A 27,377-nucleotide genomic window follows, 5' to 3' on the forward strand; every position below is an offset into this window, starting at 1 on the left:
AACATACGCAAGTATGTGTAAAAAACAAACTACTACGAACTTTCACGACCATAACACTCAAGGGCAAGGAGAGTAAATTTTTTTCCCAACTCTAGCTAAACATATCAACCCCAAGCATCAACCTTGGGTTACTACCTTGAGAAATCTTCTTTATTTCTTAAAAAGAAGCCACTCAACAAATCAGACTAGGTAATGGACATCAATACGTAGAGCTCGCAATTTCGAACATTTCATCTTTTTACAGAAGAGCGATCTGAGCTAACCATGAAAAGTTATGGCCCGAGAAGAGTTTAGGATTTGACCCTAACCCTAAACCCATTCTTATAAAAACCCACTCCACCCCCTCATTCTTCTTCTTCCACATCTAGCCTCCATCCTCTTCATTTCGAGCCCTACACAAGACCCTCCTCCCTCTCCATCGACCACCACCCTACTCCCATCCTCACAACCATTATAACACTCCAATCTATTTGCTTCTAGTTTTACATTGAATCACGGGCGAAGGCACTTAGTCTATCCTCCCAGCCAACCTCGTTGGTTGCAAGCTTCTCTGCTGAAATCCCAAAAAGATTGCATTTCGTCAAAGCTCTCTGCTTGCTTAATTCCAACGAGCCCCAAACTCCCTAGATGGATCTAGTATGCCACATGTCCTCAATTTAGGGCCCTTCCTTAATGCATTATTTACCCCTCTCTTGGGATATCTTAGAAACATTTACCCTTAGGCACATTTAATGCATTAAAGTCCCTTAGCCTTAGATCCACCTAGTCTAGTGCCATGTCACCCTCACCAAGGACCTTGACCTTTATTCCTTTTTTATCATTTACATGAAGCCCAAACAAATATAATACAAATATTGATCCTTTAAAGGAAAATGTCAACTGACCCTTCCGAGGTCATGTTACCTCGACTTGAGCATAACATTCCTTCCCTCTTCAGCATCAGCGTCCTTGATAAAGTCTGGGAACACTCTCCGTAACTGGTATACGGATTCCCAGGTAGCTTCTGATAGAGGTAGACCATGCCATGCAACCAACACCATGGGTATCTTCCAATTGCACACTTGCATTGTTCCTCGGTCCAGGATTCCTGTTGGTTTGCGTCTTGCATTATCCTCTATCTCCTGAAACAAAACAACACCCTCGATTAGTGAGTCACCTGTATGCAAAATTTTCTTTAAACGAGAAACATGAAACACTGGGTGCACCTTACAACCCTGTGGCAATTCTAATTTATAGGCTACCTTGCCTATTCTTTTTAGAATTAACCATGGCCCACAATATCGAGGTGATAACTTAGCACACTCTCCTGCAATTAAAGACTTAGAGTGCGAAGGAACTTTGAGAAAAACTTTTTTTCCTTCCTTAAATTCTCTAGCGGATCGTTTTTCATCCGCATACGCCTTAGCTCTATCCATAGCTTGGCGGATGTTAGCTCCCGCAAGTGCTAGCATCTCCCGCATCTGAACCACAAAGTTCACGGCACTAGGCACTTTCTAAGGTATTCCAACTATAGTTGGATTCGCTGGTCTATAACCATAGTTCAGCTCAAACGGACTGAACCCTCTAGAGAAATGTTTTCTATCATTGTAGGCAAACTCTAACAATGGCAACCACTTGTCCCATGTATGTTGCCTCAATGACACATATGCTCTAAGCATATCCTCTAAAATTTGGTTGATTCTTTCCGTCTGACCATCCGTTTCTGCATGATCCCCACTACTCATTCCCAACTCGGTCCTTAGTGTCTCAAATACCGCAGTCCAAAAATGAGTAGAACCTGTAAATAGACCTCCCTATAGGTTGAGTTTTACTGAAGAGGCGGAGGTGTGAAGACAACTGGAAGAATACCTCAAGTTGGGGCAGATTCAACCAAGTTTTTCACCTTTTGCTTCGCCAGTGATATTAAAGAAGAAGAAAGATGATACTTTTCGTCTCTGTATAGATTACAGAGCATTGAATAATATCACTACTAAGCACAGGTATCCGATGGCTTGGATCGATGATTTGCTAGATGCATTACATGGGGCCGTAATTTTCAGTAAGATAGATCTTAAGTGTGGCTACCATCAGATCTGTATTAGAGCCGAGGATGTGCATAAAACCGCTTTTAAATGCAGGTTTGGACATTATGAGTTTTTGGTAATGCCCTTTGGACTTACCAATGCTCCAGCTACATTCGTCATGCTTATGAACGATTTACTACGTCCGTATATCGGAAAGTTTGTAGTACACTTTATTGACGATATTCTGGTATTCAGTAAGAGTATTACTGAGCATTATGACCCCCGGGATTAGTTCAATCTTATGCTGAACATTCCGCTCTGGAGGTAACCCATAAGGTAGCTCATCCCTAAAACAATCAGAGAACTCCTCTGTTATTTGATCAGCCAACTTGGCCATCTCTCCATTTTGAGCAACATCAGTGCTAGCCGAAGAATCATCAATTGGTTCTACCGATGTTGTACAAAGAAACAAAAACTCTTCTTGAGCTTTTTGAATTTCCATCACGCAAACCAACGGTCCTTGAGGTATATCCCTTTCACCTCGTAAGACATACAGCACATCATTCATCTTGAATTGATAAATGTGCTTTTTCCAATCTATGGCTGCATTCTTCCTAGAATGCCAAGCCTTACCCAAGGCTATGTCTGCATGAGCAAGCTTAGTCATTTCAAATTCAAGCTTCTCAGCATAGTCCTGAATTCGAAGCTCCAACCGAGTAACCCTTTGGTCCCATACTTCAGTTGAACTTCCGTCTGCCATCCTGACTGTATATGCATAGTCAGATGGGCTAGTCCTTAGTTTCAGCCTCTTTATGAGCTTGGAGTTAATTACATTGTGCGTTGACGCTGAGTCAAACAACACAATGACCTGATGATTAGTTACTTGCCCTTTCATCTTAATTAACTCCGTATCATTAAAGGCTGTATACCCCGTTGCTGCGGGCTTTGACAGGATATTATCAAGTGCACTAGTTACTAACTTAGCAACAAACACACATAACAAAAAAGGTACTGACCTTTGAGAAGATCCCGCAAGCTGAATCTGCATCTGTTTTGCTCTGGGACTTCCCTCCATTTCCACGTCGCATTCTGAGACCATCATCTCAGCCATCCGACAATCTTTGTTTCATGGACAATCTTTTCACTGATGAGGCTGAAGGCAACCAAAACACAAGCCTTCTCTCCTCGCTTTTTCCCTTTGCTCTGGGTTCAAAGAGGACTTCGAGCAAGCCCGAGCTGCCATTGGTGTTACTTTTATTTTCATTCCAATGGTAGTACTTGATTTAAGAGTCTCAACTGGTTTCGCCTGCTTGGCTTGACCACTAGGCTGTGAGGCACCCCCTTTGCTAATCCACTTCTTCTTAAACCCAGTTTTCTTCGGGTACCCATACTGAGTCCCAACCTGCACAAACCCACTTGGTCTGTTTCCTTTTGCATCTTCATAGTTCAGGGCTATGGCAATTGCTTCATCTAGCGTGTTCGCATACTTAGCCCGAACTTCCATCTTTATCCGATCATTCAATCCAAAGATAAAATCTTACTTGGATTGACTGAGATAGGGGTTCATCAACCTTCATTACACTTTCTCTAAACTTATCAGTGTATTCTGCCACTGATAAATTTCTCTGACGAAGATTTCGATACTGATCCCAAGATCGGGATGCTTCGTCAGGAGATAGGAAGTGTTTTCTAAATTCCTTTTTAAACCCCTCCCAGGTAGTGGATGCTACTCCATCTTTCTGCTGTTTTATCCACCACCTATCCGCTGCCTCATTAAACATATGGGTGGCCTCGCAGATTTTCATCATATCATTCTTGATTTCACAAATGGCGAATGCCTCGTCCCATTTGTGTAACCAGGTGTCAATGATATCGGAACTACGGTCAAACATCCGACCAGAATACTTTTCTGGCCTATAATTGGCAATATTAGGCACCTTAGCCCTCCTAGGCTCGACCGTACGAACACTGGACTCCGGTTCCATCGGAGATTTACCTTTCTCCTCACGAGATGACCTGGCAGACATACTATGCACCGTTTTTCTGAGTTCAGACTGCCCCACATATGTTTGTAACTGCTGCGCTAAAATCTGTTGTAAGGCATCCTCTAACATTGTAATTCTGCCAGACAGTGTATGACCTGCTGGACGCGACACCTGCAGGGTCGGCCGGACTCCCGACGCTACGGGATCCATCCTGGAAGCTTCTTCTTCTACTTCCATTCAGGTCAATGGGATTGTGTATGTTTGTTTGTTTTTTTTTTTTTAATAAAACACCGCTTACAACTGTAATTACAAATTGAAAGTCCAACCTCCAATTTCACAGTTAACCAAATATATATCACACTGTAACTAAAACCACCTTTCCCTATACTAGGGAAACTCCTGCAACCCAAATTAACTCAAACACGGAAGCAAACAAACTTAGAAGGCACAGAAAGCTCCCTGGTTATATCTTTGCTTCATGAAGAGGTCAACTAGTTCCCGTAAGCCACTCCAACACGCATTTATGACCAGCCTTGTGATCACGGACATGTTGTACTGTCATAACGCCCGAACCTTGCAGAGTATCTGAACCACAACCTCTCTTACGCTCCACCCTTTGGTGTTAGCAACGTACGTAACTCTCATGGATACCATGACTTGCAAAATCTGAAGTACTACGGGTTTTCTTCTACACCCAGCATCAGTAACGCTGAAGGACCTCCACGCAACGCAGATATCCAGATTAATTTCCTTGGTCCTAAGCTAGCTGCAAGTTGACGAACAGAATCACGATATAATTAATTACAAACTAGTCCATGCTCACTGGCCCTCGTAATCCTGTCTTCGACGCCTTCAAATCAACGACAAGATACACGATACCACAAGATTACGACAGCTAGTCCCTTCCTGCAATATCCCAGAGTCCTGGTCCCGAAATCCTTAGCGTGATACCAAGTATGAACCTGCAATGACGTCCGTGAACCCAGAGCTGCGCCATCACCTACGGTAGCTGCGATGACATCCGTGACCCTACAGCCCCTTTGGTCGTGCACTACTCCTAATATCACGAGCCAAAGTTCCCTGGCCCTAAGCTAATTGTAAACCAGCGGGTGTCAAAAAAATACGTCTGCCTTCCGTCACCTGCCTACGTAAACCGTACGTGTTGGGTGTAAGTGCTCCACTAGGAGTGCTCTTTGTGTGTGGTCCTTTGTGTGAGTGTGTAGGTGTGCCATGTGGCACCTAGGAATTTATCCCATATAGATTAGTGTGTGGTACATTGTACTTGGCACTATATATTGTAGTGTCACATCATGAATAAATCAATCTAGATCTTTGTGCCTTCTACCATGTGTACTTTCCGTTCATTTCTCTTTCATCCTTAGATTTTAGGATGATACCAATTCCCAACAATTGGTATCAGAGCCATAGACTCCTCATCCATAGCTCCCTCTTCCTAGCTCATAGTTAGTCTACTCTAGTTTTTCTCCCTCTTCTAGCTTATCTCCTAGCTCCCTTTCATCTTATTCTCTTCTCCTCTCCTTCACCTCAGTCATAGCTCACCTAACCTAACGTAGATTCTTCTTCCCTCTCAGCTCGAGATTATCCTCTCCAAACTCCTCTATTTCTGGTTGCAGGCCGCCATGGTTCTGGTTACACCTACCTCTGGCTAAGCGCGGAAATGCTTCTCTTCATAGGCCCGCACCCCTTCTGGTTCGTGTCAAGATGTTTCACGCCCTGCATCAATCTTTCTCAGGCTGCTGGCTGCGAACACCTTTCCAAGATTGTGCGCATCTCATGAGCTGCTCCTGACCGGAAAACTTTGGGCTGTGCACATGCCCTCTCTCCATCTCGATGTGCCCACGTCTTCTTTCATGATACGATGCTGGTCGCTTCCATTTTACTGTCGCAGAAGAAGGCCATCCTTCTCTGTTGTGCTACTGCTGGCCGTCATTATCTGAAGCATATCCCTGTTGCTACTGCGTGACATTTCTACTGGAGGGGTTTGTTCCTGATCAACATGTTGCTTTTCATGGCTTCTCTAAGGCTGCTCAAGCTGTCGACAGCCATCTCTTCTTTATTCATTATCTTCGATATAAGGTGATGCTGCAGCAGTGCGCCACACTTCCTTCTCAAGCTGCGCTGCACACATTCATTTTGTGATTGGTCTCTACTCAAGGTTCTGCTGTCCTCTGTTATATTCAGCAAGAAAGTATTGTTCTGCTTCTTTTTGGATATCTTGCTGAAGAACAAATTATTTTTCTGCTCTTGATTATGTGGTTCCAAAGGGAGTTGTTTTCACTCAGATATTCTGATATCTCAGCTCTTTGTTGCGTTCTCTTGCCATACAAAAAGATGTATTTTTTATGAGCTGCAGATTTTTATTTCAGTTCTCTTCTCAAAGAGATTAAAGAACTGAATCTTATTTCTCATGTAAGGGATTAGACACTGCCACGAAAAGTGGTAAGACCTTCCCATTTTCTTCATGGTTCTGCTGGGTTCTATGCACTTGCCTTGTGCATAAAAAGATTTATTCTCCATGATGATATTTTATGATTATGGGTACTCTGCCCTGGTACAGCCTAAAATGAATCTCTCCTTTTGTACACACCTTTGGCCACCACATGATGTAGGCCATGTGGAAGATCTCTCTTTTATGTGTGTTTTGATATGTGTAATGAGTTGTGGGCCTTATTATTTTGTCCCTACCCATGAGGCACCCCTGACATGGCATGAGAAACTGGACCATGAGTACCAGATTTATCCTTGACCAGCAGGAGAGATGTCCCTTGAGGAGGGTTGTGTGGCAAGGTCCATCTCTCTCTCTCTCTCTCTATGTGATTGTGTTTACCAGATCCTTCTCTTGTCTCTACCCTTGGAAACTCATAACTGGCATGTGACACTAGTGCTATGAGATTTATCCTTGACCAGAGACACTGGCATGAGAAACCATAAGCCTAGATTTATCCTTGACACAGTATGAGGATATTCCTTGAGGAGGGGTTCTTTGGATCTTGGTTCTTTTGTGGTTTTTGTCCTCCTAGTGTATCACTTAAGGAGGGTTTGTTGGGTGTAAGTGCTCCACTAGGAGTGCTCTTTGTGTGTGGTCCTTTGTGTGTGAGTGTGTAGGTGTGCCATGTGGCACCTAGGGATTTATCCCATATAGATTAGTGTGTGGTACATTGTACTTGGCACTATATATTGTAGTGTCACATCATGAATAAATCAATCTAGATCTTTGTGCCTTCTACCATGTGTACTTTCCGTTCATTTCTCTTTCATCCTTAGATTTTAGGATGATACCAATTCCCAACAGTACGCTCCTGCGACAGCTAGTCCCGTGACCACCCGATAGCACAGCTGGTCCTTCGATACGTCCAACATCCCGTCAGTCCCAGACCGCTTGCACTATACTCTGCGCTCTGATACCAAATATAACACTCCAATCTATTTGCTTCTAGTTTTACATTGAATCACGGGCGAAGGCACTTAGTCTATCCTCCCAGCCAACCTCGTTGGTTGCAAGCTTCTCTGCTGAAATCCCAAAAAGATTACATTTTGTCAAAGCTCTCTGCTTGCTTAATTCCAACGAGCCCCAAACTCCCTAGATGGATCTAGTATGCCACATGTCCTCAATTTAGGACCCTTCCTTAATGCATTATTTACCCCTCTCTGGGATATCTTAGAAACATTTGCCCTTAGGCACATTTAATGCATTAAAGGCCCTTAGCCTTTAGATCCACCTAGTCTAGTGCCATGTCACCCTCACCAAGGACCTTGACCTTTATTCCTTTTTGATCATTTACATGAAGCCCAAACAAATATAATACAAATATTGATCCTTTAAAGGAAAATGTCGACTGACCCTTCCAAGGTCAAGTTACCTCGACTTGAGCGTAACAACCATCCTACTCCCATCCTCACACGGTGAGTTATTTCGAGCCCTTCTCGCAGCGATAACCTAGCCATCCACCCACCATCCATTCGCCCTCAACAATCCTGTAACATCGAGAAAGGCTTGGGAGAGCGTTGTAGGCAACCATCTCCTTGAATTTTCGTCAAAGTTTTCCGTCCGTCAAGTTTCCACCACCACACACTCCCCCCTCCACCACCCCTCCTCTCCAAAACTCCCCCACCCCCTCCTCTCTCTCTCCACCACCCCCTCTCTCCACCACTCCCCCACCCACCGTCCATTCGCTCTCAACAATCCTAGGGCGTTGTAGGTAACCATCTCCTTGAATTTTCGTCAAACTTTTCCGTCCGCCAAGTTTCTACCACCACACACTCCTCCATCCACCACCCCTCCTCTCCAAAACCCACCCCCCCTCTCCCTCTCCACCACTCCCCCACCCCCCCTCCTCTCCCTCTCCACCACCCCCCCTCTCCACCACTCCCCCACCCTCCCTCTCCCTCTCCACCACCCCCCCCTCTCCACCACTCCCCCACACCCCCCTTCCCTCTCCACGCACCCCCCCTCTCCACCACTCCCCCACCCCCCCTCCCTCTCCACCACCCCTCACTCCTCTCCACCACTCCCCTTCCCCCCGCTCCCTCTCTACCCACCCCCGCTCTCCACCACTCCCCGCCCCCCTCTCCCTCTCCACCACCCCCCTCTACCACCCCACCACCCCCCCCCTCCCTCTCCCCTCTCCACTACTCCCTAGAGGCGGCGGTACAAGCCGCTCCTCCACTCCCGTCTCTCCGCGCCTCTCCTCCCCTGCTTCAATCCCCTCCTCTCGCACCCTCCTCCCCCACTTCAATCCACCTTCGCTCCTCCATACCTCCTTGATTCCCACCCCCATCCCCACCCCCACCCGCTCTCAGTCCCTCCTCCATCCTTCCAACGACTGCCACCCGACGCACCCTTTATACCACAGTAATGCATCTCTAACCCCCCTAACTCACCTACATCAACACCTGCACTTGCGGAAGAGGCACCCGTTCCACCTCTCGTCAAATCTGCATGCAACTACGCTCTGGCCAATGCCTCTAACAACCCTCTGGCTTGAATCCCCTCCCTGAAATTCAGCCAATTCCTTTGACTCCTCCACGACACGACATCGCAAACCGTCGTTGCAATGATGGTGACCTTGAACTCGAAGTCGAGAGGAACAATTTCTTTAACCCTCGCAACAATTTTGGCTGCAACAATAATAACAATCAAGTCAAGCGTCTCCTGCACAAACTCGAACTTCCCAAATACAATGATAAGGGCGATCCAGCCCAATTCCTCCAACATTTTGATACCGCCTGCCAAGCTAGAAGAGATCAATCCAATGAAACCAAGGTCGCATGGTTTCCCATGGCCTTAACCGATAAAGCCTCAGAATGATACCTAGACCTCCTAGTGAAAGAAAGAGCCACATGGGACCTACTGCACAGTGCAAACTGAATTCAAGAGACGCTTTGAAACGGAGAGACTATAAGATGATCCCGCTCTCCAACTAAGCAAGCTCGAACAAGGTCGGCGAGAAGATGTACGCACGTATCTGGACAAGATGAAATGCTTAATTGCCAAATATGACGCACGTCTCGATAATAAGTACCTCACGGCCTAGTTCATTGCAAGCCTAAGGAAAAAAATCCGCAAAGACATGAAAAAGATTAGCAATAACAAAACATTCTGCTCATGCGGCAGCCATTGACATCGAGGATGGCATGACCGACTTTGACACCAGTAATGATGATGAAAGAGCCAGTGCACGAGATAAGCGCTCTAAAAATAAAAAATCCTAGTTCCCTGCAGAAACATCTAATGAAGTTCGCCTAGAGGCCATGACCATGAAGCTAAGAGAAGAAATGATGCAAGCCATGGAACAAAAGATTCACATGTCTCAGCAACCTTCTTACACTTATCTACGGCGAGAAAATGTATGGTGTCCACACTGCATGGCCAATCATACAGCAAATGAATGTCCCGTCCTACGAGCCAGAATCAATGCACAAGCAAATCCACTGCCAAGGTTGTGGTGCCATATCTATATAGTCGGTGGGCATGACAAAAATAATTACATCTTCAACATACGCAACAACCCCTCTCGACCTCAATAATACCAACAGGCATCCATCCAAGTGTACAGGCAACCGGCACTTGCACAAGCATCCTCAGCTCCGAGACTAAATATTGTTCCCGTCCGGAGACTCAAGTTCCACAATTACTCAAGAATCCAAATCCACGACCATATCCAAGAGCACTAAATCCTTTTCCTTTGGTAGTTCCAATACAACAACTTCAAGCCGAGGAAGTGGATTCGTAATTCGAGTATGAAGCTGAGTACCTAGTGTACTATGTGGAAGGAGCAGATACTTGTCTATGTGAATCAAGTTCGGCCCAATACGTATCGAGCACTAATCAAGTGCCACAGTTGTGGAGAGAATCACCGGATCGCAGAGTACCCTTATCGTGGTATCCCCGCTACTTTCCAACCACTCTGCAAAGATTGTGGCATTGACCATGACTGTATGTCTTGTCCCATGAAAAATAAGGTCCCACAACAAAATGAGGCTAAGCCTGATGTCCCAATCTGCATTATTGGGATGGACCATCAAAGATTAGGACCGACAAGCATATTATCACAACCTGTGAATGTCATTACCCGCCAGCAAAAAGAGGCCACCAAGGGCCTAATATTCCAATTCAATCAAGACGACCTCTTCAAAAGAAAGCACAAGTGTCTCTACCTCCGCTAAGCAATCAGCTGCCAAGCTCATCCACATCCGCTCCCGAGCCTCAAATAAAAGAACCTCGATATCCTAATGTATAAGTGAAGAAGGCTCAATTTCAGGCACTTCATCAATGGATGCAAAAGGAACAAGTTCAATTTGAGCCTAAGAAGCAAGGACAAGATCCTATCCCTGACTTGGTCCCACCAAGTATTGACACTGTACTTGAGCCTTTGTTCCAGCAACAAAATTTACAATATAATGTACCGCCACACCAACTTGAAGTTGCCACACTCTCTAGCATTCTTTGTTACCCTATGTCAATTCCCATTGAAATCCTCTTACGGAATTGCTCCAATCTTTGTGAGAGTTTCAAATGATAGATTGAAAAATCCCCCTTCACCTATGAGAGACATAGAAGATATCCATGTGCGGATGGGTGAGAGAGATGACATACACAACATCACTGTGCCTTTGCTTCATAAAACATATCAGGAAGTCCAAGCCATAGTAGATGGTGGAGCAGGAGTGGATGTCCTATCCAAGGAGCTCTATGATGAATGGAGTGTCCCATCAATGCAAAAGGCTAATTTCAACATACACCTTACCGATGATTCACGTGCAAAGTCCTTGGGAATAGTGAATGGTGTGTCAACAAAAGTCGCAAGAGTCCGCTTTTCTCTTCAATTCACAATCTTGGATCTCCGCAAGAAATCCTATCAAATCTTGCTGAAACATCCTTGGTTGTGTGAAGCATCAGTCCTCCATGATTGGGGAACTGATAGACTAATAATCCAAAATCGCGACACCACAGTAAGAGTCAATGTGGGGACATGAGCAATAAAACCAATCGTGCCTACAGTGTTGGATGAAACCTCTTCAATGACAATCTCAAGCAAATCAGCCCCCTTGCAATAGCATGCCATAGCGAGAGATACACAAAACAATGTCAAGAATTGGATCCAAGCATTGGCAACCATTGACAGCTGCCATTCACTAGATCCCATCTTCTCGCAAATTGATGCTAAGGTCATGCAAGTAAATCCTCCACTCACACATGAAGAACCAATCGATCTAGAGCATAGCTACCAGCCGAAACGAAAACGGAAGAAATGGAGTTTCCGGCCCCCGCCAAAACAAAAACGAAAGAAACGGCAATATGATACAATTTATGTATAAAATTTTATTTTTTATACATAATATAATTATCAATAGAGTGCAAATCATACATAATACAATTATCTATACTTGAAGCTTCAAGCATCAATGCATCATTCATGCCTCTATGATTCTAAATTCTTGAATGATGCTTCAATAATCTGAAATCAACATGTATCATGACTAACAAGTTTGGCATTACAAGAATCTGAAATTTAGACGTTTGAAGTACTTTAAACTTAGCACACAAGTTGAAACTTGAAACTTGAAACTGAAAGCATCTAATGTCCAGACTCCATAGATGATCATGATTCATGATCCACAAATTTCATGATCATGACTCATGAGTCATGCAAGACTCAAAATAAAAGCACCCATGGATGATATAAAAAAATGCAGTTGCCACTTGGCACCAAGGTCCAAAGTATACTCAGTAGTAAGTACTGTATCTACTATCATAAAAAAAGAAATAACATAGTCTAGGAATCAAGACGCATCATGCTGCAGCCTGCAAGATGCATGCATGATGCATCTGAAGTGTCATGACTGGAGTAGGCTAGCACTATAGTCTATACAATGACCAGTCGTAGTCAAGTGACAAGGACCAAGGTACATCACTACTGATCATCTACATCATCCATGGACTCCTCGTCATCATCATCCTCTGCCTCCTTAAATGAGCTTGAGGCATCTGTGTCACTGTCTGAAGAAGAATCATCAACATCAGGATCAGGACCATCGAGTGCAACTGAAGTACTAGCACCATCTCCACATGGTTGAGTGTATGATCGTGTGTGGTGTGCTGGTGCTGACAGCTCCTCATACAACATGGTGTATATGTTCAGCTCCTCCCGTGGGATATCTGGTATGGCCTTCATCTTCTCCACGTCCACCTTGTCTACATTCACTTGGCGAGATTCGGGGCAGCCGGCGGCGAACTCAAGGAGACGGAGGTTGCAATGACAAAACACCAACCGCTCCAATTGAGCCGTGCTCAATCTCTTCCTCTTCTTTGTGTGAAAGAGGGCCCAAGTGCCCCAGTTCCTCTCACAAGGACCGGAACTGCAGTCCTGTGAGAGAACACGTATAGCAAGGCGTTTCTGCCATAAGCCAATTAAGCAGAGATAAGTATCAGGAACTTGATAACTTTAAACATATTTGTAGTAGATAAAACTTCAAATTACTTAACGACTAAGCTCTAACTAGTGGCGTTGTAACTTGTCTCTTACCAAAGTAGGAGTACAGTTGCTATATTTCTCCCACCAGGAGACAGGCTGCAACTGTGTCTCTCGGAGCCTAGCCGTAGGTCGACCAAAGGAGAGGCTGTGATTGCAGAACAATAGAAGTTCATCCTCCATTCTTCGTTGCATCTCCAAGTCACCACCCGTCCAATTTTGTAGATACTGTTGCATCCCCTCCTCCAACTCGTCATTCTCATATTGCTCTTGACTGCGCCAGAGGGGATGCAATACATGTGCCACCACATGGATTGGGCGGTGGAACCAATTCCACCGCTTATTCCATATAGCACGGATGGACTCAACCCTAAATCATGCCACAAGAAATTGGAATGCATTATGCATGCAAAATTCATACACTATAGATCATAGTACATACATAATATATATCTGAAAATTCCAGGCTTCATGATAACAAATTGCAATTTAGTAACTGCAATAATTATACATATTACAAAAGTAAAAAGTCTTACTTATCAGGCGATAGGGAAGTGTTTCTGTTGAGGGCCTCTCCAATCTTGTCCATAAACTCGTACAAGAGCCCTAATGTGCTTCCCTCCATGTCCGTGATGCGAAGCACCGTGTAGATAGGATTAATCGATTTGATTAATGCCTCCGCCTGATTCCACCAAGACTCATCCATGATCATGCGAAAAAATTTGATAGACTTTGCTTGGCCTCTATCATCCCAATCTCCCCACTCCCGAGACACAACCGTGCGCAACAAGCCCTGGCGCACTCGCACAAGCCTGTCCACCACTATGAACATGTAAGCAAACCTTGTGGCTGGAGGTTTCAATAGCTCAAGGTCACTGTAAGCCCGATAGATGCTGAGGACTTTGGGCCTCTTTGTGACAAACTTCACGATATTGCGGGCTGTGGAGAAGATGGCATCAATCCAAGGTATCTTCCCAAGGTCCTCAATCAAAAGATCAAGGCAATGTGAGGCACAGGGTGTCCACACTAGTGGCCTCCTTCATTGCTTGCTTTTGCAAGCGTGCTTCAATGCTAGACCTTTGCAGTGATCCTCTTTTTCCCGCACTAGCATCCACACTAACTGATCCATGTGGCAAGGGTGTTCTTGTAGCACTAGGACCCGCGCTCGATGTAGTTGATGCCCCTCTACTTCGCTTTGCAGAACCCAATGTGCTGGCATCATCCAATGGCTCAGTGTCAACAGCCTCTTCTTCATCTTGCAGCCCTTGCCCTCCACTTTTTGCAGCCAAGGCTGCCATACGCACACGCTTCCATTCTGTTAGGCCACCTTTCACTGGAGTAGGCACGAACTCACAAGGTCCTACATCCTTGCTGGGAACACCTGCTAGATGGTCTTTCACCCGTGTGACAAACCCCGTTTTGCTTATGCCGCAATAGTTGCATCTCCACTTCTTGGAGCCACCGCCTCCTTTATAACTATCCTGGAGGGAGACATGGACCCAATAAGCATCTCTCGGCATTGAGGAGGATGGAGAGGTCACAAGTGAGAAAGGATGGAGAGGTAGGAGGAGGATGGAGAGGTAGGAGGAGGATGGAGAGCTCAGAGGTAAAAGAGGATGGAGAGGTGGAAGGAGCCTGGAGGATCACAGGTAGAAGTGAAGGAGGATGGAGAGGTTACAGGTAAGATTAAAGAGAGGATGGAGAGAAGAAGGATGGAGGGATGGAGACCAGGCTGCCAAGCTGCAGCTTGCAGGATGGAGAAGATGAAGAGAAGGATGGAGGCCCGAGGAAAACGGGATGGAGAGTCGAAGAGCAAAGGATGGAGGGATGGAGAGAGCTTAGAGAAGGTGGAGAGAGCAGCAAGGATGCACAGAAGGAGTGCAATGGGCAGGAGGCGGCGAAAAAAGGAGCCAGGCGACGAAATCGCGATTTTGGGGATCTAGGTCAAAAACAAGTTTTACAAAACGGCGTTTCTTCAAGAAACGCCGTTTTCGTTTCGCCATTTCCGTTTCCTGTCAAGAAACAGTTGTTTCTGGCAACTATGATCTAGAGGTGCCATTCTTTATGGTGAATCTTGAATAAAACGAGAAACTTAAAGAAGCTATCCATTCCAATAAGAACTCAGATTTTCTTGGGACCTTGAAACTGAGCTGAGAATGCTCAATTTGAAGAACATGTCTTTGACAATGACTTAGTCATTCTCCATGCTCTAATAGCGGTCGAACTTCCCAAAGTTGAATAATAGCAAAAGATCCTGCAAGAAAGCTACAGGAGGATATCGCCACAAAACCAAGACCGAACACTTTAATGAGTTCGAACAAGTCCAAACCAGGATTGTCGAGTTGTATCTTACTAAGCCAGCTCCTCCCAAATCTGAGCCACCTCCTCTTGAATGGTCCCCTGATGGTCTTGAAGGAGTATGCACAGCACATGAACCCTTACTTGAAAATACTTTGCCAATGGAAAAGTTACCCCACAGTTCCCAACGTAAGAAAGTATACGCCACATGTGCGGATAAAGCTTGATAACGAGACTTCAAATAAAGAAAGTCCACAAGAGTCTCAAAAATTGGTTAATGATACTATGCCACTCAATACCCATAGCACATGTCAGACTAGTTCAACACCATCAGAGGCTGATCTTCGAGAAGTGCCGGAGTACTTCAAGAACTACACAAGTGGTAGTGTTCCCATAGCAATGCCAAGACCACTAAGAGAATATGAAGTTCAAGAAACCGATGGCATTGGAGAGACTCCAATCTATGAGGGACCGGCCAAAACTCGCACAATAAACCTCGCTCTTTAAGGGGAGGAAGAAGGATTGGTATTCATTGGAAAACAACTTACACAAGAAGATGAAACAAAGCTCAAAGCACTCCTAATGGAATACCGAGACTGCCTAGCATGGTCATACAAGAAAATGAAAGGAATTTCACTTGAAGTAGCAGTACACACGATACCTATAAGGGAAGGTACCCCCATCCTAAGATATGTGGATCTTATCGAACAAATCCAAAATATGACACCATGATTTATGACAAAATTGAAAAACTCTTAGATGCCAGATTCATTAATGAGATCGAGGACACTGATTGAGTTTCACCCATCGTCATCATGCCTAAATGCAACAAGAAGCTAAGAATATGTGTTAACTTAAAGAATGTGAATGCCGCCACAATCAGGGATCAATATCCCCTACCCTTATCAGAATCAGTATTGGAAAAGGTGACTAGATCAGAGATATACAGCTTCTTGGATGGCTTTAGTGGCTATAACCAAGTGCAAATTGCTCCTGCAGACCAATCAAAAACAGCATTTGCAACAAAATTTCGTATATTTGCCTATAGAGTTATGCCATTCGGTCTTTGTAATACCCCGGTCACATTCCAGAGAGTCATGTTCACAGCTTTCAAGTCATTTCTGAATAAGTTTCTACGGGTATTCTTGGATGATTTGTGCATCCACTCGAACAAAAAAGACCACTTCAAATGTCTTGAAGCAGTTCTAATCAAATGCAGGGAATATGGCATCTCCGTAGATCCAACAAAATGTCAGTTCATGGTCACCCACGGAATTATTTTGGAACACATCGTTCCTTAACATTGGATTGTAATTGACATGTACAAAATCAAAATCTACCTTCTTCTACAAATTCCAAAGGTGTACAGGTTTTTATGGGACATGCCGGCTATTATAGAAGATTTCTCTTGTGGTATGCCATAATAGCCAAACCACTTTACAAATTATTAGTGGAATTCTTATGGACAGAAGAGTGCAACCAAGCCTTTGAGCTTTTAAAGTGACATCTAATCACAACACCCATCCTTATATCTCTCAATTGGGATATTGATTTTCATGTTCATACTGATGGCTGTGAAGATCCACACTTTTCGAAAATGCAAATGTGTGCAATGCATGCAGAATTTGAATGCCGATTGGCCCTCCAATGGGAAAGAGCGCCCTCGTGAGAGTACTTGTTTCTTTTTCGACCTACATGCAAGGTAGGAGAGAGATGACGGATGAATGCAATGTGGTAGAAAGAATGCTACGTGAGATTCACAATGAAAGGGTGATACCCTTTCATTAATGTCCCTTGAGATCACTCAAGTTCCATCTTCCCATTTACACCTACCCTTAGCCTATGACCCATGCACCTACCATTCAATGCACTCTAATGCACCCTTTCCCTTTCCTATTGCCCCTAGGACCTAGACACGTGTGTGCACATCTTTATTACTAATCATTGGCCAATGTTACATAGTTTTGGCGGTACTATTTACACCGCTTGATCGATCATAAATACAAACATATAACCGCACCATCAAATTGGCGCCTAACAATAATAAAGTTCTAATGACTATTAATTAACTAAATAATCATTTCTCTTGTCATGACAATGGCTTCAAGTATGCAATTGGGAGTGTTTTTTGCCAATCTCGTAAACATAAGCAAGACTACCCATTCTACTTTGCCAGTCGATAACTCAATGATACAGAAATCAACTATACCACCACAGAAAGAGAAGCTCTAGCAATGGTGTATAGTGTTAAGAAACTTCGACACTATTTATTGACAAATGACTGTCTTCTACACCGACCATCAAGCATTGCTTTATCTTGTAAACCGTCCGTATACAACATGAAGAATAACCAGATCGCTCCTCTTGCTGCAAGAATTCAACTTCAAACTTATGGTTCGCAAAGGCGCCCAACACTACATTGCCGATAACATGTCTTGTGTCAAGTCGGGAGAAGAAGCCACTAGAGTAGAAGATGACTTGCCAGATGCCACACTATATCAGATAGATGCTGTTCCAGATTGGTGTGCAGATATCATTGGGTACCTCATGACAGTAAGACCACCCCTTGAAATGAAAGCAGTGGATGTCAGAAAACTAATTTTAAAAGTTGCACCCTATTAACTCATTGCAGGATAACTATACAAGATGGACAAGGACCAAGTTTTAAGAAGATGTGTAATGCCTCATGAGATCATGTCAATCCTTAGTGAAGTCCATGAAGGCATTGCAAGAGGACACTTCCAAGTGGAAGCCACAGCAAGAAAAGTCCTCGCAAGATACTGGTGGCGAACACTTTGGGCAGATGCCTATGAATATGTCAAAAGCTGTGACGTATGCCAACGGACTACTAAACACAACACAAGGACTTCAATCCCCTAACAACACAAAAACCATTTGAAAAATGGGAGATTGATTTTGTGGGTCCCATCCAGCTTGCAACCATAGTTTTTTCCATACGTTACCATACGCATACGTCATATTCCAAATAGGATGGAGAACAAAAGCTGGCGCATGTAAAGAAGAGTGCATCATATCCCACCTATTAACACACAAGGCTCTGACATCAGCAAACTCGGAGGAGTCTATGCCATCCATCGTATGCCAACGGACTACTAAACCACAACACAAGGACTTCAATCCCCTAACAACAATTGTTGCACAAAAACCATTTGAAAAATGAGGGATTGATTTTGTGGGTCCCATCCAACTTGCAGCCATAGTTTTTTCCATACATTACCATACGCATACGTCATACTCCAAATAGGATGGAGAACAAAAGCCGGCACATGTAAAGGAGAGTGCATCATATCCCACCTATTAACACACAAGGCTCTGACATCAGCGAACTTGGAGGAGTCTATGCCATTGATCGTCTGTATATAGGTGCACATATCTTCACTATGACTCTTGCTTCCTTCCAAAACGAGGCACCCAATACAATGGAAGACACGTGTTGTGCTTTCACACTGCGTGATACTTTCTTCCTGCAGTACTCATCACTCACAACCATACGACGCAATCCATTGTAGACTCTCATCCAACAAGTTTGCTAACATGATAAACATATAAGCAAACCGAGTCTGTGCAAGTTTCACTAATTCCTTCTTATTGAAAGTTCTATATAATGCTAAAACAGTGTGCTTCCGAGTAACAAACGTGACAATCATGTTGGCATGTGTTAACACTAGCTTCACCCAAGCAAGTTGCCCGATGTCCTCAAACAAGAGGTCAAGGCAATGGCATGTGCATCTAGTATAGAAAATATGAGGCCACTCCTCTACCAAACCTCCTACTCGCACGCAGTTAGATGCATCATCCATGCACACCTACACCACATTATCCGGCCCAACATCAAGAATGGCATCTTTTAATATCCCAAAAATGTATTCCCCTGATATACTACCCACTAGTATCCACAGACTTCAAGAAGACAAATCCAAAAATGCATGAGACCATAATATTACTGATAGGCATACACCGAGTGTCAGACCAACCATCACACACTATGCTGCATCCTTACTTTTTCCATATCTCCCGAAACTGCAACAACTCTTGATCTATGCATACCACCTCATTTTTCAGCTCCGAAGTGCGCAAGGATTTGTAAGATGGAGGCTTAAAGAACGGACCATTTCCAAAGAATATGGACTCCTCACCTTCCAATGAGGAATGTCCTCTGCAAATAAAAAGTGCCGAAGAGCAATGTGGGCATCGTTCCGTGCCTGGGACTCCCATGCCTTGGCCAAGGCTCCCTTTGACACCTTCTGTTTCTTCTTTTTTTATTCATGTGTAGATGCACTTCCACTTGCACTTGCACTTGCAGCACCACTCTCCAAGACATCTCCCAAATCAGCCACATCTGCATCAAGCTCTTCTGCAAATTTATTTTTACCTGCCTTTTCTTATAACCTTCTACAAGTGTCCTTCACATTTTCAGGGGGGGGGGAGCAAGGGTCAACCCCAAGGCCTGTCAGCCCAAGAAAGTGTGCTCTTATGTGGGTAGGTCCTCCATCCCATTCATGAGGGCAATACTCGCATTTACAAGTAAATTGGCCCTTTCCCAAAGGCTTAAGTGTCTCCACAAATTCCCATTCTTCTCCTTTCTTTCTTCCCATCTCCGCGCGCGCGAGAGAGAGAGAGAGAGAGAGAGAGAGAGAAATCTGAAATTTAGAGTCTAAATTGAGAAGAAATTTTCAAGACTCAAGATTCATGTTTCAACTTTCAACAAACATGGGAGAGGTAAGAGGGAGTGACATCGGTCCTCCTTCAAATTTCAATCGATTCTGAAGCCTGACTCCTCAGGTCACACTGTCAGACTTCAGCGGTCAGCTCTCAGGCTGATTGCTGACCTTTGAAGTGTCTTGAAGGCTTCAAGGCTGGCTGGCTGGCTGGTCGTACGGTCGTACCAACTGGTTGGAGCTTGGAGCCTAGCTGTACGGAATCTGAATGAAGGCTGCAGGCTAGAAGTCACCAGTGTACGGGTGCCACAGGCCATAGCCAACGGAGAAGCGTACGGGGCGAAAAACAGCAAATGTACAGGATGTCGCTGTTTTGCTCCAGGGCTAAAAAGAATCACGTACGGAATACCATACCCTACGCGTACAGTACGGACGTACGAATACAGTACGATACGAACAATCGTACGCATACGGTTTCAACTATGCTTGCAGCAAAGGGAACACATGTACGCTACATCATTGTAGCCACTAATTACTTTACCAAATGGGCTGAAGCTAAAAAGCAAATGCCAAAAGTACAGCAAGATTCTTATACGAGAATGTGATCACCCGATTCAGATGTCTCATTAAAATTGTGACAGATAGAGGCACGCATTTCGTCAATGAGGTTATCTAAGAACTCTTGTCTGGCTTTATGGTAATCCATAAAAAAAGCACTCCCTACTACCCCTAAGGGAATGGACAGGCCGAATCCACTAACAAAATATTATGCATTACCCTCACCAAGGTAGTAGAACCACAGCGTTCTGATTGGGCACAAAAACTAAATGCAACCTTATGGGCATACTGAACCACACTCAAGGTCAATACAGGGAACACACCTTTTCAATTGGTGTGCAACCTAAAGCTGTGATTCCACTAGAATTTGTAATACCAAGCCTACGAAAGACTCTATTAATTAGAGAAGCATTCAAAGACCAGATTAGTCGCCTACCATGCCATGACAACAGAAAAACACAGAAGAAAGGCATGGTTTGACAGGATTCTTAAAGCCAAAGACATCAATGAAGGTGACTTGGTCTTGTTATACAACGCCAAAGTACACAAAAAAAAACTAAAATGAACATGGATGCAGATTCAAAAACAATGCCACCACTAAAGAGGATGCGAAAAAAGAGCCCGCTGCCTCAGTCACGAGACCCCTCCAGAGTTCGCAGCCATCTACCTCCTCTCAACCACAGTGACTATAAGCATTTGTGATTCAAAGCCATAGCTATAACGAGGATTATGTGCATGACATGGAAACACAAGAAGTATAAATGCTACCCCAATCACCACTGGCTTACACAACCATTGACGAGGTCTAGTCCTTGGAGCTTGTGTGGCCACCTACATCAACGTATGCTCTTTCCAATGCAACATAAGCTTTCTTAGAGCAAAGGGGTCTAGGCTAGTCCTTGGAGCTTGTGTGGCCACCTACATCAACGTATGCTCTTTCCAATGCAACATAAGCTTTCTTAGAGCAAAGGAGTCTAGGCAGTTTGTATGAGAGCCTAAAATCCTTTGAGGACAGTCTTACAATGACCAAATACATCATGGATTTTTTCCATTCTTACCACTCCAGCGATGCACAGGTTAGCAAGTATGTCACCATTATTGTACATCAAATCCAACTCAACATTATCCTTGATAGTACAGTAATTCAAACAGCCTTTTCACTCCCAACTCAAGGTGCAAAATACCCTACAAGACCTGCCGACGCTAAATTTCTCGAAAATTTCTCGAAATACAACCTCTTCTCGGATATTACTTCGCACCATCATTAACCCTCGACTCAAGAAAGCAGCACAATTCCTATCCACAATCCCGGGGATTAAGTGCAGTAAGAATCAATCCCTCCCACTCTGCATAGTTGTTTTGCTAAGTAAGCAGCTAAAGCAGAACTGGATCCAGCACTTATATATTTTATTCACAAAAAAACTCGATGGTACATTAGGCTAAAAAAGTAAAATTTCACTCTTATTGACTATAATCATCAATTAAGAGTTACAGGAACAAGAAATTACTCTGCCCCAGCCACCAAAACCTATTGAAGAGTTGGACATTCCCTTCTCACCAACATGGGAGCTGTTGGATGAACAAAAAAGATAGAGCTTGGCCCGCCTTCACAACCACCTTCACCCACATTTAAAGCAATTGAACAACACAATCACAAGGTAAAAGACTTTATTCAAAATCCTCGTCTCTACAGACCTCTACATTCAGCACATACTCTGGCCACATTTCCTTCAGAAGCCAAACAACCTCGGCCCACTCCTCATCACTCACATATATTACTACAGTCCAATAATCACCATGATTCACTAACAACAAAATTTCAACATTTAATCCCTCAAATAACAAACCACAAATCCCTGGCACAAACTCCAATGATATGATCATTTCCTTCTTTTACTGTAACAAATAAAAAACATTTATGGCCAGGACCCAATGGGATCAAAAAAGTGTAGGAAACTTAAAGATGGAGCTATATCCCAACAACCAAAGCATGGATCCTTGAACTAGGAACCAAGACAAACCCCCCATAAAAACTAACTAAAATGAACCACACAAACTTAAAGAACCCAAGGACTATACGGCCCAAGACAAGTAGACTTCAAAACTGAACTTTCCTCAACAACTCAGAGAGCTGTCTGTCAGCTTCAAAATGCTTCCAACCCACAATCAAGAAACCCACAGCCAAGATGCTTAAGCCTCCATTAAGAGCAACAGCTCATAACTCTTCACGTGATCATAACTGCACCAAGTATCTCCTTCTCAATCACCAAGCTCCAGCATTCCATAACTCTCCCCAAAGCTGCAATTTACGAACCAAAGAGTGAAAAGAACTGGCTAATAGATCACATCAACGATCCCTGCTCTTTCACAACCACTTCTACTATTTATATCCTTCTCTTGCTCATAGAATACTCCAAGCTCATAGCTTCATGTCACCAACAGTCCTTCAGCCAGCAAAAAACGATACACAGCTATGCCTCAAGCTTTTACTAAGCAATATCTCATCACCAACCACATACAAGCCCATACTGAAGACACCTCCAGCAACAGCCCCGTTATCTTCATTTCTCACGGAGAACTTAGCTCAAATTGATAGCGTCACCCGCAACCACATAGCTTTTTTTTTTAACAACAGCTAGGCTATCTCTTGAAACACTGTTGTGTATATAGGCTCACTACTCACCCTTGAGCTTCATTTTTCAAGCCTTGTACATAGTTCCAGCTATAGTTGAAGTCCTTTCAGTTTGGTCTCAAGTTTGGAAGGTGTTGGTAAGATTTACTTCAACACCTCGGTCTTGTATCTCACTGTAATAAAGAGCCTGGATTGGGGGGGGAGGGGGGGGGGGGGGGGGGGCGGGGATGTGTTCTTGGCCCCTTAACCATGTGTTCATCTTTTCTCAAGTAATATTGTACATTTCAATTTTTGTCTTGCAAATCTATGAGTAAAGCAATATTCCAATTTCCGCAATCTGCAACGCAATCTTTCCCTTCCCCTTTACAAGAGCACTGAGAGGTTTCACTATCATACGAAAAAAATCCGAACGGTACACGTACCATAACTACCCCGGCCCTTGTTTCGCTTGTCTAAACAGGCTGAAATCACAAATTCGGCCTTACCTTTCACTTGTCTTTGATTCCATGTGTTCTTGTGCATGCTCAATGGCATGATCTACCCTTTTGTATGTCAATTGCAGACAATTGTTCTCCAAGAGCTTTTTTTGCTGAAATTCTTCTGGCTCAACCTGTTACAAGTACATGATTGTGATTTGATCTGAACACCAATCAACGATGAGACTCTTGGTGTCTATATTGCCTGTTTCCTTACTGATTCGTGAGTTTTGCAAAGATTTGGAGCTCTAGGTTTTAGATGCGCCTGCAGGTATACTTTAACCTCACTTTTGATTATTCGATTGCTCTTACTTGTTCCAACAAATCTGTCGCAACCAGCTTGTTCCGACTAACTTAGTCCATCTTGGTCTTGTAAGCAAGGAGCTGCCCCTGTTCTTGCGTATCAACTGAGGGGCTTTGTATCTTTGGTTTTCACAGGAGAAGTGCAAATAATTGTCCTCCAACAGGTGGGAAAATTCACAAGATTCCCAAGCAGCACTATAGAATAACTTACATTGCAATTGTTCAGGACTACGTATCTTTGAGGGACCGAGATAAAAAGAAAAAAGGAACTAGAAATTGAAAACATGTGGAACAAATAGAAATGTAGGAACATGACTAGCTCATTCGATAATTGGTTCAGGATTCACACCCTAGATATATCAGTTGCCAGCAACTCTCCAGCAGTATTTTGGCTCAAAGTAGGAGACATGTGGTGCTCTGCCATAGAAATACAAGAACACAAATCCAAATTAAAAAACATGGTCTTACAACATCGAATATAAAGTTTCTTCGTCTGATCTGACCTTTTATTTTCTGTTTAGCTTCCTCTAGCGCATTCTTCAGCTGTTCTCTCTCTGCTGTTAGCTCTGCCACACACTGCTGTTCAGCAGCCAATTTATGATGTTCTTTTTGCACTTGACGAACGGCATCCTGATTAAAATCATGTTTGACTCAAAAACATATATAAACTATCTTGAATTGGACATAAGTGTTAAACGAATGAAATTACTTTTATCGTGGTGTTCATGACCTGAAACGAGTGCACAATTCAAGCTTTTACTTTAAGAGGTAGTTGTCAGAAAGTTCAAGCAGATGTCTTGGCCAATAAAAATCATTCTACCTGCAGCTCAACCTTAAGCGTAGCCATCTCTTGCTCCATTGAACGAAAATGCTCAGAGCTTGAGGAAGGTGGAATATTGCCACTCCGCTCCTCCCTGTGATGTAGCACCTCAATTTCTGCCCTTAAAGCTGCAGCATCTTCTTCTGCCTGTTCATTTCTTGATAATACATCCCAAAACACCATGCCTTACGAATTTAACCATGACGTGCAAATCAGACACATCAACAAAACAATCATGCGCTGAAAATGGCAATACTAAACCTTATACTGCTCCTCCTCTGCTTCTTGAAGCTTTTTTTTCAAAATTCGCAATTGAGCAACCAGATCCTCCTGTGTACCAAAAATACTTCAGCAATTAATGGCATGCAGCTAGAAAGTATACAATGCAGCATAGACTTGCCCGCAAAACCTTTTCGCAGAAACAAAATATGAGCAACAGCAACTCACTTTTTCAAAAATTGAAAGGACCAAGATTCGTCAAGCAATTTTATATTTCTAACGTTCATGCTTACTCGTGTCATCAATGGGCATCCCAACGCATTACATTATTGGCTTTTGAATGACTGCCAAAACAATCACAAGCCTCTCATATAAAATGGAAAGATGAAGTCACTAAGGACATCAATTATAGAAGCCAGGCGTCAGGTTATCTATTAGTCAGGTGAACTGCTTGTGGTATTCTTGAACAAAATAAGTACTTTAGACATGAGCATGGCCAGTATAGCCATTCCCTATTAAGCTCCCGTAACGTAAGGTAACTTCAGTTTGAGCAGAGGTTTTAATGCTGACCTAACAAGTATTATTTCTGGAAGCTCAGTAAGAGGATTGACATATTAATGGAATGCTTGAAACCTTTAATATTAAAACAAATCATATGCGTACCAACAGTGAATAAAAGCAACCTGCAAGAATGCACTGAGGGCCCAAAAAGATAGAAGGGCAGCAATCGGAGAAGCCTCAAAAGCTTCCAGAGAGCTATATATAGGTCTGGAGAAAGACTGTGGAAAGCATGGCGAGTGTCGAAAGTGCATGCACGAGTTTTGGATTGATTAGGTGCCCTATTAATCTCTAGAATAACATTGGAATCCTTCAAGAGCGAGATTAATTGATGATGTGGAAAAAATGCCATGTGTACAGTGTCACATTGAGGTGAAACGGCACATCATAAAAGAGTATATACATTAGAAAACTCTTAACAAATGCAGCCAATGGTGCATGCCATTCAGGAGTCTCCATCTTCTCATGGTCGAGTACGCTTCTAATGAGTTACCGACATTGAGTGAAATCCTAAGATATTCTTGAAAATTTTGCAAGGCAAGTAGGAGAGTTCAAAATGGGAAGATACGATAAGGTACATAATACAGGCATATAACATAGATGAGACGACCAATCATCTACGCCTGCTCAAATAGATAAAAGGCATGGGTTAACATAGACAAGGCATTACCTTAGCAGATGCAGGAACGTGTGACAGTATTATGCTATTTATGTATTACAAAATCAACTCTCAGTGTGAGCGCAAATACAGTATTGCTCTGCACGTTCTGTAGAACGTTAAAAATGATAGGACGTTGACCTTTGCTCTAACAGCAGCCTCTTTCTCCATCCTCAAGGTTTCCATTGACGTATTCTTGTCTTCCTCCTATAACGTGAGTCCAAAAATAAAATCAGCCTTCAGTCCTGAAATCGATGAGAACCTTCAAAGATAATTCTGGAACAGAAGATACCATTCTTTTCAGCTGCTCTTGCAACGCATTTCGCTCTGTCTCAACAGCTTGAAGCTGATATGCCATCTCTGTGATACAAAAGAAGCTTCAGGAAACCGCTAGCGCAGACGTAAATTTGCTCTTGTGAACAATTTAAAAAAGGAAGATGGCTGCATCTTTTGGTGAGAACTACTATTCCGCCACTTTACAAATCTCAAACTCCTCATTCAGCGGCCCGCCTTAAAAGAGACCACTGACCCGATCTTAGATTGGAGTTCGTCGGTGCAGTAACACCGGCGGGATTAAAGCCCTTTTCAGCAACTTTTTTCTGCCTGATCTCCTCCAGCTATGATGCAATGACAAAAATACAAATGATTTCTATCGTTGGAAAAAAGCTTGCAGAGCAACGATCATACAATAAAATTTGAATGTTACCTTGCGCCGACCCAAGGATACTCGGTGAGCGTCCATAGCGGGAAATCGTGAGGGTGTTCACATTCAGCAACGAGGAGTTTGGACGATCTCTTCAAGTTTACAACATAGTGCAGGAACCGCGCACCAGTGCTGCATTCAATCGATAAAATGATTGTTTGATTGCCTACATGTGTGTGTATGTGTCTATGTATGACACTCTATCAATGCATCCATGGAAGTGTGAGGATGTCTTGCTAAATTATGGCTTTGATAATCTCGTAGAAGCCAACCAAGCAAATAGTAAGGCTCTTCTTTGCCGGGCTTCCCTGTGTGGATGCTTGTTGCCATGAATGAAGCTCTGCAAGCTCATTTTTGTTAATAACATGATCTATATAGTATGACTGCCTCAGTGTTGTTTGGGAGTAAGCCGCGATGCAAGCTAGCCATTGTAGGTTTTTGTGCTAATTAATGCCACCATGGTTGAAGCTCTGCAAACTTAGTGTTTATTTT

General features: G+C 43.6%; 1 protein-coding gene across 1 annotated transcript in view; it reads right to left on the reverse strand.

Moving 5' to 3' along the window:
• LOC147903018 (uncharacterized) overlaps positions 1 to 27,169 on the reverse strand; it is an 83,169-nt gene extending 56,000 nt beyond the window's left edge. Inside the window, exons 1-8 of the mRNA XM_087373353.1 lie at positions 26,889 to 27,169; positions 26,712 to 26,799; positions 26,475 to 26,542; positions 26,324 to 26,389; positions 25,009 to 25,077; positions 24,748 to 24,894; positions 24,431 to 24,557; positions 24,277 to 24,344 (exon numbers count right to left, since the gene is read on the reverse strand). Coding sequence (XP_087229479.1) covers positions 24,277 to 24,344; positions 24,431 to 24,557; positions 24,748 to 24,894; positions 25,009 to 25,077; positions 26,324 to 26,389; positions 26,475 to 26,542; positions 26,712 to 26,799; positions 26,889 to 26,924 — 669 coding nt within the window. The 5' untranslated portion in view covers positions 26,925 to 27,169. The remainder of the gene's footprint in view (positions 1 to 24,276; positions 24,345 to 24,430; positions 24,558 to 24,747; positions 24,895 to 25,008; positions 25,078 to 26,323; positions 26,390 to 26,474; positions 26,543 to 26,711; positions 26,800 to 26,888) is intronic.
• Positions 27,170 to 27,377: the final 208 nt, after the last annotated feature.

This window comes from Dipteris shenzhenensis, chromosome 4, assembly GCF_047967505.1.
Source record: "Dipteris shenzhenensis isolate YYH24624 ecotype China chromosome 4, Dip_SZ_1.0, whole genome shotgun sequence".
Taxonomy (NCBI): Eukaryota; Viridiplantae; Streptophyta; class Polypodiopsida; order Gleicheniales; family Dipteridaceae; genus Dipteris; species Dipteris shenzhenensis.